Here is an 18,873-nt window from a genome sequence, read left to right as displayed (position 1 = left end):
AGTGTAAGAATATGTATACAGAGTGTGCAAAGGACAATATTATTGTATAAAATGATATTTAATATCAATATGGTTTATATTAACACATATCACATATGATGTGAAGTAAGTGTATATGGAGCGGAGAGTTGTACACAGTACACAGTGCAAGAGACAGGTATATTTAGTGCAATGTTATTAAATAATATCAATAATATTTAAGTCTCTTTTAATTGGCGAATAGTAAACTCGACAGAGTTACACGGACAGCATTTATGATGACACAGAGTATTATTTTGAAAAGCGGAAGTTATCGACATCCTGAAGCCCCTCGTCGGGGACATCGATTGAATTCGAGTGAGCAGTGTTGACGTACGAACAGATCGAGCTCCAGTCTGTCTCTGGGACAAAGTGTGTGTCTGTGTGTGTGTGTGTGTCGGAGCCTCAGGACACTCAGGACACTTGGGACACTCGCTGTGGTCGTTAGCTGCCGACATGACGGAGGTGAGGCACCGAGGAGCCAGAGACACCGAGCCGCCACAGCAGCAGCCCTCAGAGGACAAGGTAGGATGCTAACGCTAGCTAGCTGTGGTGGTAGTGGAGCGTGTGACGTCAGCTGGACAGAGGCAGCTCTCTGTCCACTAAACACGAGTTTCCTGTTGTTTAAACAACATTATACAACACAACAGGTGTTGGTTGACACTGCAGCTCGCTGTACACAAATCCTCCGTCTATTTACTGGCGATTTGGACGTGACTGGCTGATGCTACTCAGTGTGACCCGGGTGGGCTTCCGTCATGGAAAACATCCAGCAAACCAATCGACACAAAGCTCAAATTGAATCATATTCCTCCATTTGTTTTCTTTATCAGGTATAAATGCCGAAATATCGGATGACAGTGCTTTCACAGCAAATTGTGAAATCACAGTTCGAGCTTGTTTACTGTAGCTTTACTGAACAGAGATCAGCCATGTTCACTAGGGATGGGGGGAAAATCGATTCAGTTACAAATCGCGATTCTTGTGAATGACGATTTAAATCGATTTAAAAAAAACAACATATTTATTGGTCTATGGGGGGGCAAGTTGACCAGCTCTTGTTTTTGCACAAGAATCTAAACATACCAAAGCATTAGCTTTGCATCGCCTACATGCAGACAACAATGAAGTATAGCCTACTTTTTGTTTATTTCAAAGTTGAAATAATGAATGAACTTTTATTCATTCTATTTAATTTACCTTTTATTTATTGTTTAAAAGTAGCCTAGGTGGCTTACATTTCTTAATCTGTCAGTTTGTGTGCAGTTGACAGGGGCTATACAATAATCTCTATTGGCTGCCCGGCAGTCATTAAGTTAATGTTAATATTTGAAATAAAGCTTGTAAAGCTCTAAGTGAATTTGACTGTGTTGTATTTAAAGGTATGATTCAACATTTTTCCATGGTCCAGTATTTAAAAAAAAAAAAAATAACCAAAAGAAATCCCAGGAAATCGTAATATCGCATCGCAATACACACAGAACCGCAATACATATCGTATCGCCACCTAAGTATCGTGATAGTATCGTATCGGAAGGTCCCTGCCGATTCCCGTCCCTAGTGCTGACATTAGGGGGGAAACTAAGTGTGGCTTTAGGAACAGCTCAGCAACATGGTTCACAAGGGAATAGTGCATTTACTAGTGGAGCTCACTTTGCACCCATTCCTAATGTGCTCTCATTTCATGTTTGGAGTGGACTACTGTCAGAAGTTGCTTTTGCGCTTGTAATATTGAGTGGTTATCAGCTTCTGCCGTCAGTTTACTGTCCCTTAAGATGATGTAGAATTTCAAGGACATTTTAAACAATTCAGTGACTCAGTGACCATAAAGGTACAAGTATATAATGGATAAATATTAGATATATTCTGCTCTGACATGTTTTTTCCTGCATGAACGTATAAGGCAGGCTCTTAAGAAAATGAGGATGTAATAAACTGGGATGGGGTTCTTTTTTTTATAGTGTTTAGCATAAATAGGAGTAGTGGGACATTCAGTTATACTTTCATTAAAATATGACTATTAAGCAATTCTTAAAACTTGCATGCATTATTTGTAGGTGTTCGAGACCCCCTCATAAATGAGATGGTACATTTTAACGTGTGAATCCTGAACACTCATCTTTTAGATACTTCAAAACCTTTCAAAACAGTTGCTTCAAAATATTTCCAACTGACGAACCTAATCTTTTCCCTTTTTGTTTTTTTATTTGTCAGAGAGTAGCTTTCCCCTGGGTTTAGATGCTTCGTTCTAAAAGCTTTGTAATCCCACTAAAGATGGGGCGTACTTGTGTTCATCCTTTCACAGCCCGCAGATCCTCTGATTTCTAATAAATTGGAGGTAGACAATGCAAAGAGACACTCAGGGTCGCCAGTGGTCCACAGGAAAGCATGAAAGGGGAAGAGTGTGTATGTGAAATGAGCCCCTATTTTTAGCTCAAGCATCCTGAATGACGGATATCGTTTCCATAGAAACCAGCAGGCGGAGAATGAGTCTGTGTGTGTGTGTGTGTGTGTGTGTGTGTGTGTGTGTATTCTTGTACATGCTCCTGTAGTCAGCCAGTGGGTTTTGGCAGTTACTGACAGTGTTACTGGTCCTAAGAAAGTGTGCATTTCTTTTCCTTTGAATTGACTTCATCCAGAGAGATGTGGAGGTCAGTTGGGGAATCTAAATTATGTCTGGAAGGTGAACACACACACATACATTGATTGTTCCCAAAGACTAAATTTGATCCACAACTTTCTGTCTTTCTAAAAAGCCATCAGAATCAGCAGAGTATTGCTCAGTTTCTCTCTGTAAGAAGAACCTATTTTTCACTGGAGCTACCTGCTCCTCCATCACACGATTGGTTCTGGAGAAACAAATTCACACATTATCTCCAGATTAATTAATCAGCCACAGTGCATTGAATGCACTCTACGTGGTGGCCTTATTTACCTAAATGAATCATAACCTAAATGGTATTTGCAGTATAACATTTTGATGTGTTGACAGTACACACAGAACCTCAAGCGTTTAACATGTGACTAAGTAAGTTTTCTGTTTTTAATGATGTGTCTTGTTGCTTCTGGAGCTGTGATATGCAAACTGCAGCTTGCAGTTTATGCTTTACATTTTGGTAATTTGTTATTACCAAATGCTGCAACACAGACATCGAGTTTTTGCTATTACTAATATTGATCCAGTGATTTCGTCCTTATGATTATGAAAATAACAAAGATTCATGATAAATCAAAAACCTCTAATTTAATTTGTATGATTTGTTTTGCAGTAATAACAAGAATAACTCTTCCTATGAATAATACAAAAATATAATAATTAATATAATAATATTAAATGAACACATAATGTAAAAAAGATTGCATTATTTTCTCTGAACAAGAAACTGAGCATATTTAGGAGTTACACAAGTATAAAGTGGTGGTGAAGATAAATATTTTTGGGGGGAAGTTTCTCATGTTAACGCAGATCATGTGAATCTTAAAGCATTTGAAAATGACATTGTATGATCATAATCAAAACAGATTCTTTCCTCTTCCTTTCCACTGTCAAAAACATATTGGTTTATTATTTTGTCCTCATTAGCTGGAACTCTTGGCAGACCCCTGGTGAACTTTCAATATTGATGATATTTTACTTTTGTTGTTTATTTGCATGATTAGAAAAACATAAATATGAGATGGTAATGGTGTTAGTCGCGCCTATAATTAATATTTAATGAAAGGGAAGTAAAGCTTGAAATAAATTAATAATGACAGTAGTGTTCCTGGACTAGTGCACTGTGAAGGTAAATAAAATAACACTGGACATCAAAGCAAGATGATAATATAGAATAACTGGCCGGATTTGAATGCAGCAAGCATCAAAGGTTTAATATTTATTGAAAATATTTGTCTGGTACCAATGTCTAACTGTGAAAGCCTGTGTGTGAGACTGAGTGGGCGTCACAGAGGAGTGAGCCAACCATCCGCTGTGAGCAATGAGGAGTGAGCTGTGAGCCTAATTTGGTCAGCAGCTGCAGAGAGGTCAGACTCAGAGGGGAGTGGAAGGACACACCGACTTGAGCAGATTGTTTAGTTTTCACCAGAAGACCTGTTACTGTGTGTAGCTGCTGTCATGTGATTACATCCATCATTTGATTGTTGTTTATGGCTGCATTTTGAGCAGGCCTCCATTAGAGAACGGACGGCTCTGAGACATCAACAATAAGGATGGAGACAGTTGGGCTCAGTGTTTAGCTTCCCACACAACCCTGCACCAGGAGTCCTGCTGCTGTTTGCGTAATGCTGTTTGTGCACCTCTGATAACATGGAACTCAGGCTATTTGTTCAATGATACTTATCAATATTTGTACACATGTTACAGTACAGAGTTCATATTTGTAGTTTGAATTAGTATTAGTAAAAGGAATCTGAACTAATGCACCATTGACACACAGGGCTGCAGAGGCTTTGCACATTATCCCATGCTGGCAAACCCTCCAGGGTGTGCCCACCACGACCCTAAAAGAAGAACTTTATAGATGATAATGGATATATAGTGGAAGTGTATTATTAGTAAAACAGTAATATGTTATCATGCATTGTCATTTATTTTACAGTGAATAGTAGTGGTGGGGGGAAAAAATCGATTCTGTTCAGTATCGCGATATTTTGCGATTATATCGATACTGTAGCACAAAGTATTGCAATATTTAAAAAAAAAAAAAAGAGTTTCAGAGTTTAAAAGATACCTAGTGTGTATGCAGAAAGGATGTTCTCCACTGCAGGAGATATAGTAACTGCCCAGAAGAACACTTTAACATCTGAGCATGTTGACCAACTCCTTTTTTTGAACAAAAATGCCAATATTCCCAAATGAATTTAACATTTAGGGTCATGACCTTGCAGGTCTCAATTTGATTGAAGCTCTAGGTTACTCTTATTTATATGATTGAGCTCAGTGTTCATGTGAGAGGTCTCATGTGACATTTGAAGTGAGTTGAGCAGTCTTATTTTCCTCATTTTTTGTAATGCCTTTGAATAATAGGGGACATGAATCGCAATATATCGCAGAATCGAATCACAATACTTGCAGTATCGCAATATATCGCAGAATCGCAATACTATTGAATCGTGGCCCAAATATCGCAATACTATTGAATCGTCACATTTTTGCCAATTCCCACCCCTAGTGAATAGTATTGAATAGGTGCCATACTCACACAGCTTTGATTTATTCAGAGCTGATGATTACAGTCTGAACTGGGAAACATACAATAACTGTGATAAAATTATTGCTGTGTGAGGATGTAGTTGCTCACACAGCATCTCATATATCTCATCATGATAAACTGCTGTTAACAGAAGTTATTTAAGACTGCGGGCTGCTTCTTTCTCTATTTATCAAAACATTTTACTGCTGTAGTGAAACAGTTTGACTCAAAGATTTCTTGACAGGGAGTTGGTCTGGTTGTTTGATCTGAATGTTTTTATTTGACATTTTTTTTGTGGTTAGTTTTTCATCCAGTGCAGGGGATCATTCTATCTGTGGGGAACTGTGTTGTGTTTGTGCTGTAAAAGGCAAAACTGACTCGGAGCCATCTAACCCAGATACAGTATCATGTGATATAGTTTGAGGCGATTTAGTTTGAGGCCATGTGATTTAGTTTGAGGCATTCGTCATGTAAATACTGTTCACTTTTGATTTTACTTTCACATTTTAAATAACGATTCTCACTCGCATCCATTTCGCTAAACACAGTATGTGATGGGCTGTTTTTTAAATACAATCATATTCTTATATAGCAGGTGTATCACACCTTCTCAAACTGAATTCAGGATGAAATAAACTCAAGTTTAAATGTATTATTTAAATGCATTACTAAATGTGTTTTCTTTCCCCTCTGTGTGTGTGTGTGTGTGTGTCAGGGTTCAGACAGTGAGCTGAAGGGGGAAAAAGATGTGGCGTCCGACACTGAGACCAAGGTGGCCTCGGGGGTGCCAGTTCCTGCTGATGACACCCCAGAGGTTCTAAACAAGGCCCTCTCTGGACTCTCCTCCAGGTGCGATTACAGTTTAGGAGAAAACCATACTGCTGAGTTTAATAAAAGTTGTCAGTGTAACAGTAAGACTTAGCATTCTACATGTTCAGTAAATAAGAATAAACACAGATCATCTAAGTAACCTGCGTTTGATATTCAGAGTATTTCTGTTCATCACCACTTGTTCTAATATAGAGCTGCTAAACTATTGAAGAGGTCCGTCCATGATTTTCCTGGACATGCAGGGGTGTCATGAATGATTCATACAGAGGAATAATCCCCCCCCACACATAGTTTTCTGTGAACAGAAGATACGAGTCCTTGAACTGTTTTACAGATCCATGTTTCTGGCAGTAACGTTGATAATGTCAGACTGGGGTTGTGTGTTTATGTGTGCGATGACATAATTTAAGCTGCAGTGATATAAAATATATTCACATTGACACTAACCGCTCACCATCTACACAGTTAATGTGATGAGGCAGCACATCTTATGTGTGGGATAAAGCACATCAAGGTGTCCTGGTGTATATCAGAATCAGAAGTATTTTATTGCCAAGTACGTTTACACATACAAGGAATTTGGTCTGGTTATTGGTGCATACAATGAACATAGAAACATAAAAACGCAATAAATACAACATACATAGGAGAGCAATATAAAATAGGAAAACCAGTATATATTTACTCACTGTTTACTTCTTATTTACTCACTTTTTACCAATATTTAAACAAAGTAACATTTATTTTGACATAAACATTTCTGAATAAAAATATATAAAAGATAAAAGATATAAAAAGTGAAGTAAAAAGTGAAATGCTAAATGCAAAACAGTGAACAGTGTCAGATTGCAATATGTAAAGCAGTATAATATAATATGATATACTATGATATGATACACAAACATGATATCTGATTTACTGTTCTAATGTACAGGTACCAGCCAATCAGAAACTAGTATTGTTTAACCCTGTCCATGGCCAGTGTCTAAGCTGGTTTATAACCACCTTTTTCATTTTAATTATTTCTTTACAGATCGCATATTAAACCAGATGTTTGGTTTGATGTGTTGCCATCTGTGTTTTATTCTTCTTTGCGCTAACATGTTTGTGTGCTTCCTTCAGATGGAAGAACTGGTGGGTACGAGGCATCCTCACACTGGCCATGATCTCCTTTTTTTTCCTCATCATCTACCTGGGCCCCATGGTGCTTATGATGATTGTGAGTACAAACAACACAGATGGCGCTGAGCAAAGTCTTCGACAGCTCTTAAGTTTCTTGCCCGGTAGTGACACCGTGTTTCTCCGTGCAGGTCCTCTGCGTTCAGATCAAGTGCTTCCATGAAATCATTACCATCGGCTACAGTGTCTACCACTCGTACCACCTGCCCTGGTTCAGGACGTTGAGCTGGTGAGGATCTCCACACAAAGCCAAACAAACCCACACTACACAAAGGTGTCATGAATGCAGCACATTTCCCTTTTTGCTTCTTTCTTATTGTTTCACGTTCTATTTTGTTGCAGACTTCCTGAGGTTTGTTATAGTTTTGAAATCTTGAGTAGACTACAGATGATTAAACCAATCAATGAAAGTGGCAAAAATACTGTGAATGATTAGTTCTGTGTGCAGACCTGCCAACCTGTGAATTACGAGTACGCATCTCTTCATCAAAGTACTCCGGTTGAGTACGCAAAACTCTGGTGATACCTTGTGAGACAGTTGTGTACTCGAGTACTCAAGTGTAAAGACTGCAGAAATGCAAAGGAACATAAAAAAACACAAATCATAGTGTTGGGTTAGGGTTAGGGTTATACAAAAAAATATTGACAGGCGGGGATGATTGACTCGTGTGTAATGTCATCTCAAGGATCATTTAGCAAAGGTAGATGAGGATGTGAATTAATTAGCCTGACTTTACATATGTCTTAGAAATCCAGCTCGCTTGTTCACCAGTCATTTGAGTTAGCAGTTTCAGTTATATTGTCTGAGTATCACAAATGGTTGAACAGGACTTTTCATAGAAATTATTTGAGTTACAGGGAGAGGTGACCATGCCAATGTGTTCTGCACAGTCTACAATACTGATAAATATCCATCATAAAAGATCAGTAAAATGTTTCTGTATTGTCAAGACTAAATAAAAAGGGATAAACACACAACAAAACTGTCAATACCAGCTACGTATCCAGGTTAATCCCCTGAATGAAGGTAATGCTTAGTGCTTATATTGTTATTATAATATAAGCAATAGTTATGTACACGAGGATACATTATTTTGGGACATGGTAACACTGTGAGGTTGGCAGGTCTGCTGTTTGATCTTAGCAGTGGTGTTCTGTTTAGATCAGAGGTTTTCAAAGTCTGACACTGCCTCATCCTACATTAGCTCCTCCCCCAATCATCTACATTACTTCCTGTTTTCTGTTCAGGAACATGTTTTTCCACGATTTTTCAAATGGATCTGTGGACTAATATATTTGTGATGGATATTGGATAAAATGATATCATTACAAGTCTAAAAATATATGCATCATGTCATTTTGTTCACATGTGACATATTAATGTCTCATATTCAAGGAATAAACATTGGTAATTTGTGCTAAGATTTTTAGTTTTATTTAACTCCCTCCATGAGCTGTGTGTCACAGTCACTACTTCAGCTCCTTCCATGTTGGTGAGCTGAACTAATCTACAGTTCAGCTCACCCACATGCTGCTCTCTCTCTTCATACCACGTACTTTGAAAACCTCTGGTTTAGTGTCATATATATAGTAGACTCCTGACATTCAGTTTGCCATGTGCATGAAAGACCTGATGAAAAGTCAAACACCATCTATGGTTAGTACAACTAGGATGACAGTCTACTCACATTATCAATTAATTTCAAGATGATTTCAAATCAATGCTGATCTGTTACCAGTTTTTCTGCAGGCACAATGAGTTCAGCTGACAGATTTTTGCATTTGCCTTAATACTTTTGCCCCACAGGTACTTCCTGCTGTGTGTAAACTACTTCTTCTATGGTGAGACCGTGACAGATTACTTCTTCTCACTGGTGCAAAGGGAGGAGCCACTTCGCATCCTCAGCAAATACCACCGCTTCATCTCGTTCGCCCTCTACCTCACAGGTACCGACAAAGTAAAGCCTGTTAATGTCTGTTCTCATGTTGGTGTGTGGGAAGTATTGCTGTCACTTCTGTTTACAAACTTAGATTTCACAGGTATATTTTCATATTATGAATGGGTCACCTCATTACACCACTGTTCCTCATAGAGATGTATCAGTTGTTCAGGTTTTTCAGTGTTGATGTTTCAAGTTCCACATTTTGTTCTAGTGGTTTTGGTAAATGTTTTTGTATTTATATAGCGCTTTTCTAGTCTTGATGACCACTCAAAGCTCTTTACAGGACGGTTTTACATTCATTTATTCACCCACACATTCATACAGTGCATCTATTAGCAGCACTTTCTTGTTCTTTGAGGGGCAATTCAGGGTTCAGCATCTTGCCCAAGGACACTTCGGCATGCAGATGGGGAAGACTGGGGAATCAAACTGCTGACCTTCAGGTTGGAGGACGACCGCTCTACCCCTCAGCCACAGCTAGTATTGAACATTTTACTGCATAAACAGATTTATGGGCAGACAAGTGGAGACCAAGTCACGTGAAGTAAATATGCCACAAACGGTAACACATGATCACTTGTTCACAGGATTTCCTCAAAACTTTTCTAAAAGACTTGTGGCTTAATCCATCACTTGAGTATCTACCGGTGCCAGTTAATTTGAAGATAACCTGAGAGAATATATTTATATCACGCTTTTCTTGTCTTATTTACCCCTCAAAGCACTTTAACGTACAAGTCCCATTCACAAACACATTCATACAGCGCTACTTTATGCTGCAATTTTTTTTTTATATCACACACAGAGTAGTTTTCATTCAACTGACAGCTGCCAGGGGCAATTAAGGGTTCATTTTATTGACCTAGGACAGGTTGGCAGAGGAGGATCCAGTGGTCGAACCAACCCTCTGGTTAGTGGACGTGGTGTGATGTGTGGCCACAGGACCAAAGAAATAAATGTGTTTGCATTTAACCATGGTTCAAATTGATTGAACTCAGCAGAAGTGCGGCTCCCCAAGACTCATATATTTGATGAGTGAGTAAGTTCTTTGCTAAATTTGTTCATCAATTAGAATTGATCACAGAAGATGAGATGACATCAGAAGCTGCTAAGTCAGTAAATTATTGATTAGGGCTTTCTTTAAACATATTAAAAGTCTAAATAAAGATATTTCTATATATACAAATGTTGCTTGTCATACTGAACAGGCACAGCTCTAACCATAGAAGAACCACTTCCTGTGCTACATTGTGTCTGTTAGTGATTCAGTGCTACTATAGCTGCGAACAAATGGCAAACAGGATGTGGTGTGGAAGGAAGCACCCTGACTCTTTCTGCCTCCTGTCGACAAGACTCTAGGTGGAAAATAATTTGTTAAGATGATGGTGTCAAACCTTGAAGTGCTCAAATCTGCAGTGTTGTCTCCTGACAGATGTTTTATATGTTGGGAAGGAGTAAAGAGACCAGTTTCCTAGACTCTTCTGTGCCTCTGGTTTGACTTCTTTACCCAAAGTAAAAGTATTTTTGTCTTTTCGCAGTGTCCGGTCCTCAACTCAATCATGTTACTCTGTGAAATAAATGGCTGCAGCAGCTTCGAGCTCCACTGCTTTTACTACTGGGCTTGAAAATAGGTTGAGCTAAATTAAGTCAGCGTGTCCAGACATGACCTGGATTCTGAATGAATGAATCTCCTCCTTCCAGCTATACACCTCTGATCATGTCCCTATTAGGTATTTCATACACAATTTTTTGGGGTTCTTGCAGGTTTCTGCATGTTTGTGCTGAGTTTGGTGAAGAAACACTACCGCCTTCAGTTCTACATGGTAAGTAGCACAGTACCTCCCCCGGCCTACCAGCCACAAGGCCACTGGGTTATTGATGACGCTAGTCGAGATACAGGCCCTGCAGAATTAACTGTGTTATTTTATTCATGTAGCCAGTAAACACTGAGCACTGTTTGTATGTAGATACAGATTCTGCTGCAGACATTTTTTTGTTTAGCACATTAACGCCAATGCTCCTCATCACCAAAATCAAATCTTGTCTTATCTCCAAGTTAATGTCTTTGTCTGTTTCTTCTACATGTATGGGTCCTCTTTTCATCCTGAGATTTATTCTTATTATATTCATATTGTTCTTTCAGTTTTGTGTCCATGGCATGTTAGAAATGACAATAACACTTTCTACCTGCTGTGAATTCTTCTTCTGTATTCTTATATCAGTGCAGACATTTTATAGGGGGCCTGGCAGGAAAAGTTCTATTCAGACAATTGCGTTCTCACATATAGTTCCTCAGGAAAATTGCAGGAAAATGTGTGGAGTTCAATCAATCAATCAAATCAATCAAACCAGTGCCTGTCTGAAAGAAGCTTGAGGTTGTTTTGAAATTAAAGCTAAATAAAATGTATCCTAGTGAAAAAATACTTGTTAATCTTTTCTTCACAGTTTGGTTGGACCCATGTGACTCTGCTGATTGTGGTGACTCAGTCTCACCTTATCATTCACAACCTGTTTGAGGGGATGATCTGGTAAGTGAATAGTCCTTTGTCTCCTGTTAAAACTACACCTTATCTCAATCAATGGAAATACACCTCCTCAATAATAATACTCTAATAATGTTATTCATGTCCTGGGCATGTGTACACAATTATTGAATAAATGATTACTGTTTTCTGATTGCTTTACCAGACATCTTGTTTTCGTTAAGTCTCATGAAGACTGATTTGAACTTTCCTTTTTATAGGTTCATTGTTCCAATTTCCTGTGTGATCTGCAACGACATTATGGCATACATGTTTGGTTTCTTCTTTGGCCGCACACCGCTCATCAAGGTTGGTTTGTTTTATTGTTATTTTTAGCTTTGTACACCAGATGTTTTGCATCAACAGAAAACATGTTTGAAGTAAATTACTCCTCAATATTTAGAATCATGTACTCTGTACTGTGTAGCAAACATAATGAGAATCTATGTAAAGGTCTGGGTTTTGGTTAGCAACGCATCAGACATGCTGACATGTTAACTTGGTATCCACACCTTGACTTTGTCCTCTGCAGCTGTCCCCTAAGAAGACGTGGGAGGGATTTATTGGAGGACTCTTCGCCACCATTGTGTTTGGTATCATGGTAAGATATGATTTTACCACACGCCTCTGTAGAGTTCTTAGTTATTCACACATGAAACGGAGCCTTTGCACTCTGATGTCTGGTGTATTAGTCATTGCTGTACCGGCTTGGTGATTCAGTTGACTGTGAGAAGTGTCAACAATTACACACACTGGTGCATCCGGAAATCTGATCACTCAGACCACATTTGGAGGTGTGTGAATGTAAATGCCTCCTGGGACATATGAAGGACCGCCTACTCAGCTGACGTCCTCTGACTTGATGCAGTTTCTCAACTAATCAAATGTATTTTTATGCTTCTCAATGTCCATATATTGATTTGTTTTTTTTGGCCCCTGCCACAATATTAACATTTATGAATACGTAATGATTAATTCTTTTCTAAAATTGGTAAAACTCTTTCTCTTTTCTAATTCAGTCCATCCTGTCTTCACTCTGACTCTCTACCCCTTTCTCTCTCTCGCCCATTCTTAACAACACATTCACAAACATACAGAAACACAGTGACATCAGTTTATGCAACAACATTTGGTCTTCACGAACACAAATTACATATGTGATTATATGTATATAAGGAAGGGAAGTGAGATTAAATCACACAGGCTCACAGGTGACACATTCAGGGCACCTTTCATTATCGGGTGTGAACAGACGTACTTAGATCTGAGCAGTTGTGATCAGATCTGTCATGACTGATGTTAATACCAGGTATAAACACGGCCTTGCACGGTATATTTTATAGAACAAATCTTAATGTCAGACATGGGAACGCTCCTCTGTAGCCACGAAAGACACCAGACAGCTGATTCTCCACATGACTTTGACATGTACAGCCTGTGAGTAACTGAAACTTGCTCTGCTTGCAGTTCTCCTACGTGATGGCTGGCTACCGCTACTTTGTGTGTCCAGTGGAGTTCAACAACGACTCCAACAGATTCCAGGTGGACTGTGAACCATCTGACCTGTTCCAGCTGCAGGACTATATCCTGCCAGCCATCCTGCAGTCTTTCACTGGATGGGTAAGACTCCAACTGCACTGTTCCTCGTCTACCTGGCTTCATTGGTTTGATTTAGTCAAGTCCCATTTAAAAACACTATCTGCTGGACTGTGTGAGTCTCACATTCCCATGTTGTCTCCACAGACCACCGTGCGCCTCTACCCATTCCAGATCCACAGCATTGCGCTCTCTTCATTTGCCTCCATCATGGGACCCTTCGGTGGCTTCTTTGCCAGCGGCTTCAAGAGGGCCTTCAAGATCAAGGTAGAGATGTAGAACACAAACCAGGACCCTGGTAACCAATCAGCACACACACAGTGCCACAGGCAATCTGCTGCTGTTGTCTCAGCCTGGTTCAACTCTGCAAAGCCTCCTGGTGTAGGCCAGCATTTTAGAATATAGTTTATCACACAGATTATTCTATGTATTTTATAAATGCATTTATTTTATTACTGTTAATGTCTTTTTTTTATTTTTTAACAATCTGTTTATTGAATTTTACATAATTAACAAACAAACAATAGTGTTCCATACGGTAAAAATTACAGATGTAATTTCAACGTACCACAGAACAGATACCAACCCCCCTCCCTCCGGCACCTAGCCCCAACAGATGAGCACATATAGTTGAAAAATAAAGAAAAACAAACTAAAGAAAAACAAAAAAAGATGGGTTGATAGAGGAAGAGAGAGAAAGGATAAATAAATACATTAATAAAAGAATAGATGACATAAATCATAATAATAATAATAATGACAATATAATAGTTATACTAAAAATAAATGAATGGGTAAATTAATAGATACATACCATCAATAAAAAAAATAAATAAATAAATAAAATAGTTAAAGAAGAAAACAAAACAAAACCAAAAGAACAAACAGACAAACAAACAAAAGTCTTTTCTTTTTTTAAATGTTATATTATGTGTTCAGGCATGTGTACTGTCCTTTGTCCTTTCAGGATTTTGCCAACACTATCCCGGGACATGGAGGCATTATGGACAGATTCGACTGCCAGTACCTCATGGCCACATTTGTTAACGTCTACATCGCCAGCTTCATCAGGTAAACACACGACCGCTTTATGAAATGTGTGACACTATTTTTTGCACTATTATAATGCTCGACACAACTGTCACTTTTCATCTTTCTATGCCAAGTTTTTAATATTGTAGGTAGCTAGTTAGCTGTAACATGCTAAAGATTAAAGCTTTGGTCAGACCAGTTAAACACAATTAAATTCATCAATTACACTTTTTCTCATGTGTTTTTTTGTTTTACTGTAGCTCGCAATGCATTTTGACATGTGCAGAAATCTGAGCTTGATTACATCAAGCAAGGTTTCTACTACATACATTTTTTTATGTCGAGCACTTAGTAAAAGCTTTGTTGATTGAAGAAGTGAAACGGATAAAAAAAAATGTTCTCGTTTTTGTTGATTTCTTGAAAAACTAGAAATTAGTACATAAAGCATTAAATACTCAAAAGGCACTTCTGGCAAGAGTGAGTGTTATAATATGGGAAATATATTTAAGTGTGTATTTACAGACGTCAGTATTCATGATTGAAAATCAACAATTACTATATATTATATCACCTCAATATTAACAGCTATGTTCCACTTCAGATTGTCCAAAACATTTCCTTGTTCTTTCATTCTCATATTCATACAGACGACATTGGTCTTCAAATATATAGCAGGCTATCTACATTTAATTTTAAAATACAATGTTATAAAGTTAGAGGGGAAAGCAGCATTGAAGTCAGCAAGCGTTCTTTTTTATTCACTTAAGAGAATAAAAAGCCTGTCGCTGCAAAAGTGATTAGGGACAGAATCACTTGTTGCCCAGTGCTTAGAAATGGGCTGCCCTCCCTCTGATTCTAACAAACCTAGAGAAAACACTGTCGAGTTACGGTTGTTGTTGTTAAGCTGTGGTTGGATAGCTGCTGTGTGGAAGAAGGATTTTGTGATATGTTTTGAACAGTGGGATGTGTATCTGATGATCTCTCTGCCTCGCATCAGGGGCCCCAACCCCAGCAAGGTGATCCAGCAGCTCCTGGCCCTCCGTCCAGATCAGCAGCTCTCCATATTCAACTCCCTGAAGGCTCACCTGACGGAGAAGGGCCTGCTGGCTCTGGGGGGGGCCGCCGCCTAGATCCGACTGCAACCACAGTGGCTCAGGACCTGTGGGTGGTGCACAGCCCTGGAGATCTGGGAGATTCGCAGTGCTTTGAGTGAGCGAGAACACGACAAAGAAGAGAAAAAACCAACGAAGAAAACCCGAAAAAAAAAACACAGCCGTGGTTCATTCCATTTCATTGACATATGAGGGTCATGTGTTTGTGTTCATATAGTGTGTGAACCATGTTTGTTACACCAGTGTTCTCATGTTGCGTTAGTGAATTACTGTACTGTTACAATTTCCATTATTACCAACTTGTATCTACTCAACCTGTTGAAGAAAACGTTGGTCAGCTGTACCTTTCTACCCGTAGTCAGGACATCCTCTATATACCTATTACTGTGTTCATATTTCATTGTTCATTTCTTTATTTACATGCACTGCTCGCAACCCTGTTACTCACTGTATGGTTCCTCCACCTGCCCTCCCTAGATTTTCAATTTTCGGTTTCATTATTGTGATTGTTTCTATTTATAAATAGATGTTTTTTTATATTTGCTATGTTCTATTATATCTTAAAGGTTGTGTCTGTGTCGGCTTTATTCAGACTTTTGCCATTTTTTCATGTGCATCTATGTGTGTATGTGTCTTTTGTGTGTGTTTGCTGCCATTCAACATTTCAAAGCCTTTTGTGCTCAGTCAATTCATTTCAATCATATTCTCCTTTGTTATCCACGGATGTTACTCTGAAGTATTTGATTGAATCCGACGAACAGAGTCCAGTGTGTTGATTCCCATCTGTTGGTGCTTTTGTTCATATATTGGCACTTAAGCAGAGCTCAATCTGCAAAATGCTATTTTAATATGAATGAAGCCCAGACACAGTTCATCCTCACCTGGTTGCCATTTCATGTTACCTTTAATTTTGTGTTTTTATTGACAGCATTCAGTGTTTCTACATATTTTTTCAAATCTGAAATAAGGGTTCTGGTATTTTCATGAGGTGGTGGGATTGTTTATTAAGGCCTCTATTTGGGATGTTGTTTAGTGGTAGCCCTGTCACTGGTCTTCTCCACCTATTAGAGTCAGTTATGTATCTGATGTTTAAATTGGAGTTAAGAGCCACACACCCCAACCAACCGGTGTTCGTTCCCTGAGGTTCTGAAGCAGGAGATATTGATCACTGGCCAATATTTCTCAGATTTAGAATATAAACGCTTCTGTACAGTTGGGTTAATTTTTGTTTTTGAGATTTCTAATTTAACTGTCAAGGGGCACTGCACTGATTCTTGAACATAAACTACTACTCAAACTGCCAAAACAGTCGTATATCTTGACCTTCTGACTGTTGAGTAACTTTCTTTTTAAGTCTGGGAAATGAACCCTGATGCTGTCATGTTGATGGCGTTCCAGGTTATCTCCCTCTGAGCTCGGGGAACAATCTTACCTGACAGACTTTTAAACAACCTGGACTGTGGGATTTCTAAACAGTGGTAATTCAAGAGCAGGGTCAAATGATAAAAGGCTATTAAGTTGGATTGTGGGAAGTCTCTGCTGCATCAATTTCTGGAATGTCTTGAGTTCACTCTTTCCTTCATCCTTTCATTGAAAATATGCCCTTTTTTTTACGTTAAAACTTTGAAACTCAAACAGAGTGAGTTATTAAAAGAATGACATTGTGCAAATGTATTCAGCTTAAATACTCCAGTATTAAAAAAATGTTCAATAGATCCCAGAAGCCTCGATTGTTAATCTAGATGATGTCAAGTTTATCTGCAAAATGGGGCTCAGACAATGTAGATAAGTGCAAACTTAAGATTTCACTAAGATATCAGCCAGTCACCTCTTCACGTCTGTTCACAGCCATTATTTAGTTTTGGACATTAGGTGTTCATGTGTTTCTCCTTGTCAGTGAAGTGAAATAGAGCAGTTTGTTTTCAGTGTTAAAGGACTGAACAGTAATACGAGCCAGGTGAAGCTCAGTATCTCCATGTCTCATAATCATATAAAAAACATGCCATCAGAGCCACTGTATGAAGCAAACACGCTGTACATGTTCTTTTTTTGCATTTGAATGTCTCTCCATATTTCTATCGATTGATTGATTGTCATTCCATTCATGTCTGTGGTTTGACGTGTGTGATATCCAGCCACGCAGTCTTTAACTTGACTTTACTCAACATATTTATTTTATTGACTGTAAGCACACCACACCTTTTCAAAGTGACTATATTGTACATTGAAGATGTTTAGAGACATGTTGGTGTGTTCTTTAGTATTTTTGGTTAGAGGATAATTTAAGTATTATTATTATTATTGCCATATAAGAAAGAGCATTGAGATTCTAGAAACGTATTTTCTCTCTGTCTTTTCTTGCTGTGACTTTAGTGCACTTGGGTGTTTTCTCTGCTCATCCCCTGGTAGCTGTTGTGTGAATCAGCTTCTGAAGCATTGTGGATAGTCGTACCCTCTCCCGCTCTGAGTAGACAGGAAGTTTCCTGAGAGAGGGTGTGAGAACTTCGTAGATCGCTCACATTTCTCTCTCTGTGGTGGTTCGAGGTGTTTTTCGGCCCCCACGGCTCTGTACTGCCATTTCTCTCTGTGTGGTGTTGTAGAAGGCCACTAGAGAGAGCTGGAGCTCCTGTGGCCGGCCACCCACTGTAACACACCGACGCTGCATCTGAGCAGAAAGGTGTGACCCTTGTTACTGCCGTTTGATACATTCCAGCACCCCTGAAGTTGAGAGGAGGCGGACCAGGAGGGATCAGTGATGTGTTTTTTTCTTGGCACTCAGGAAACCTCCTCCGTGCCATATCTAATCAAGTCGGTTTATTGTGAATCCTGCCCTGCCAGGACCCTTCTGAAAGGAATGTATGGGAGTGATGAGTGTCCAACACTGTGTAGGCTCCCACCCTCCCACCCCCCCTGTAGACAACTATTTTTGTGTTTATAGATTCTCTTTAAAAAAAACTATATGAGTTCAGTATATTACTCTTAAACTGTGCAATGGTTTGTGTTAAGTTCGTTTGTCGAGTGCATAATGCTGAAATGTGCTTTGCTTTGGTTCAGAGAATATTAAAGTTATATATACCCAAAACATCACGTGGTTTGGTTTTATTTATTTTGGGTCCTCTTCCATATTTTGTAAGAAGAGCTGCCAATATATAACAGAGGATTGTTTCATTAAAGATGGAGGAACGTTAGTTGAGTTAGTGACTCTGCTGCAGCCTGAGCTGTGAAGCAACATCCTCATCAAAGAAGTCAAACCATCATACAAACCATTTCCTCTAACAAGACCCCCCCTGGTTTTTGTTCCACACCAGGACCATTAGTCATCTGAAAACTCCCCACTGAATGAAGCCCTATGAGTGAATCAGCCTTGAAGCCACTTACACACATGACACTGATAAGAACAAGTATGAACACGGATGTAAAGGCAACATGAGGCGACGCGTTGTGATGG

General features: G+C 38.9%; 1 protein-coding gene across 1 annotated transcript; it reads left to right on the top strand.

The window, feature by feature from the left end:
* The first annotated feature begins 311 nt into the window (after positions 1 to 311).
* On the top strand, positions 312 to 18,507 carry cds2 (CDP-diacylglycerol synthase (phosphatidate cytidylyltransferase) 2). Its single transcript, XM_061070905.1, has 13 exons — positions 312 to 543; positions 5,926 to 6,059; positions 7,164 to 7,260; positions 7,352 to 7,449; positions 9,028 to 9,167; positions 10,928 to 10,986; positions 11,609 to 11,691; positions 11,907 to 11,994; positions 12,218 to 12,286; positions 13,153 to 13,305; positions 13,429 to 13,548; positions 14,249 to 14,352; positions 15,311 to 18,507. Exons 1-13 carry the CDS (start codon positions 475 to 477, stop codon positions 15,441 to 15,443), a joined length of 1,347 nt encoding a protein of 448 aa, XP_060926888.1. The 5' UTR covers positions 312 to 474; the 3' UTR covers positions 15,444 to 18,507.
* The last annotated feature ends 366 nt before the right edge of the window (positions 18,508 to 18,873 follow it).

The sequence above is a fragment of the Limanda limanda genome, chromosome 5 (assembly GCF_963576545.1).
Source record: "Limanda limanda chromosome 5, fLimLim1.1, whole genome shotgun sequence".
Lineage (NCBI taxonomy): Eukaryota > Metazoa > Chordata > Actinopteri > Pleuronectiformes > Pleuronectidae > Limanda > Limanda limanda.
The sequence above is the reverse complement of the archived record's forward strand: the minus strand, read 5'-3'. Positions and strand labels throughout refer to the sequence as shown.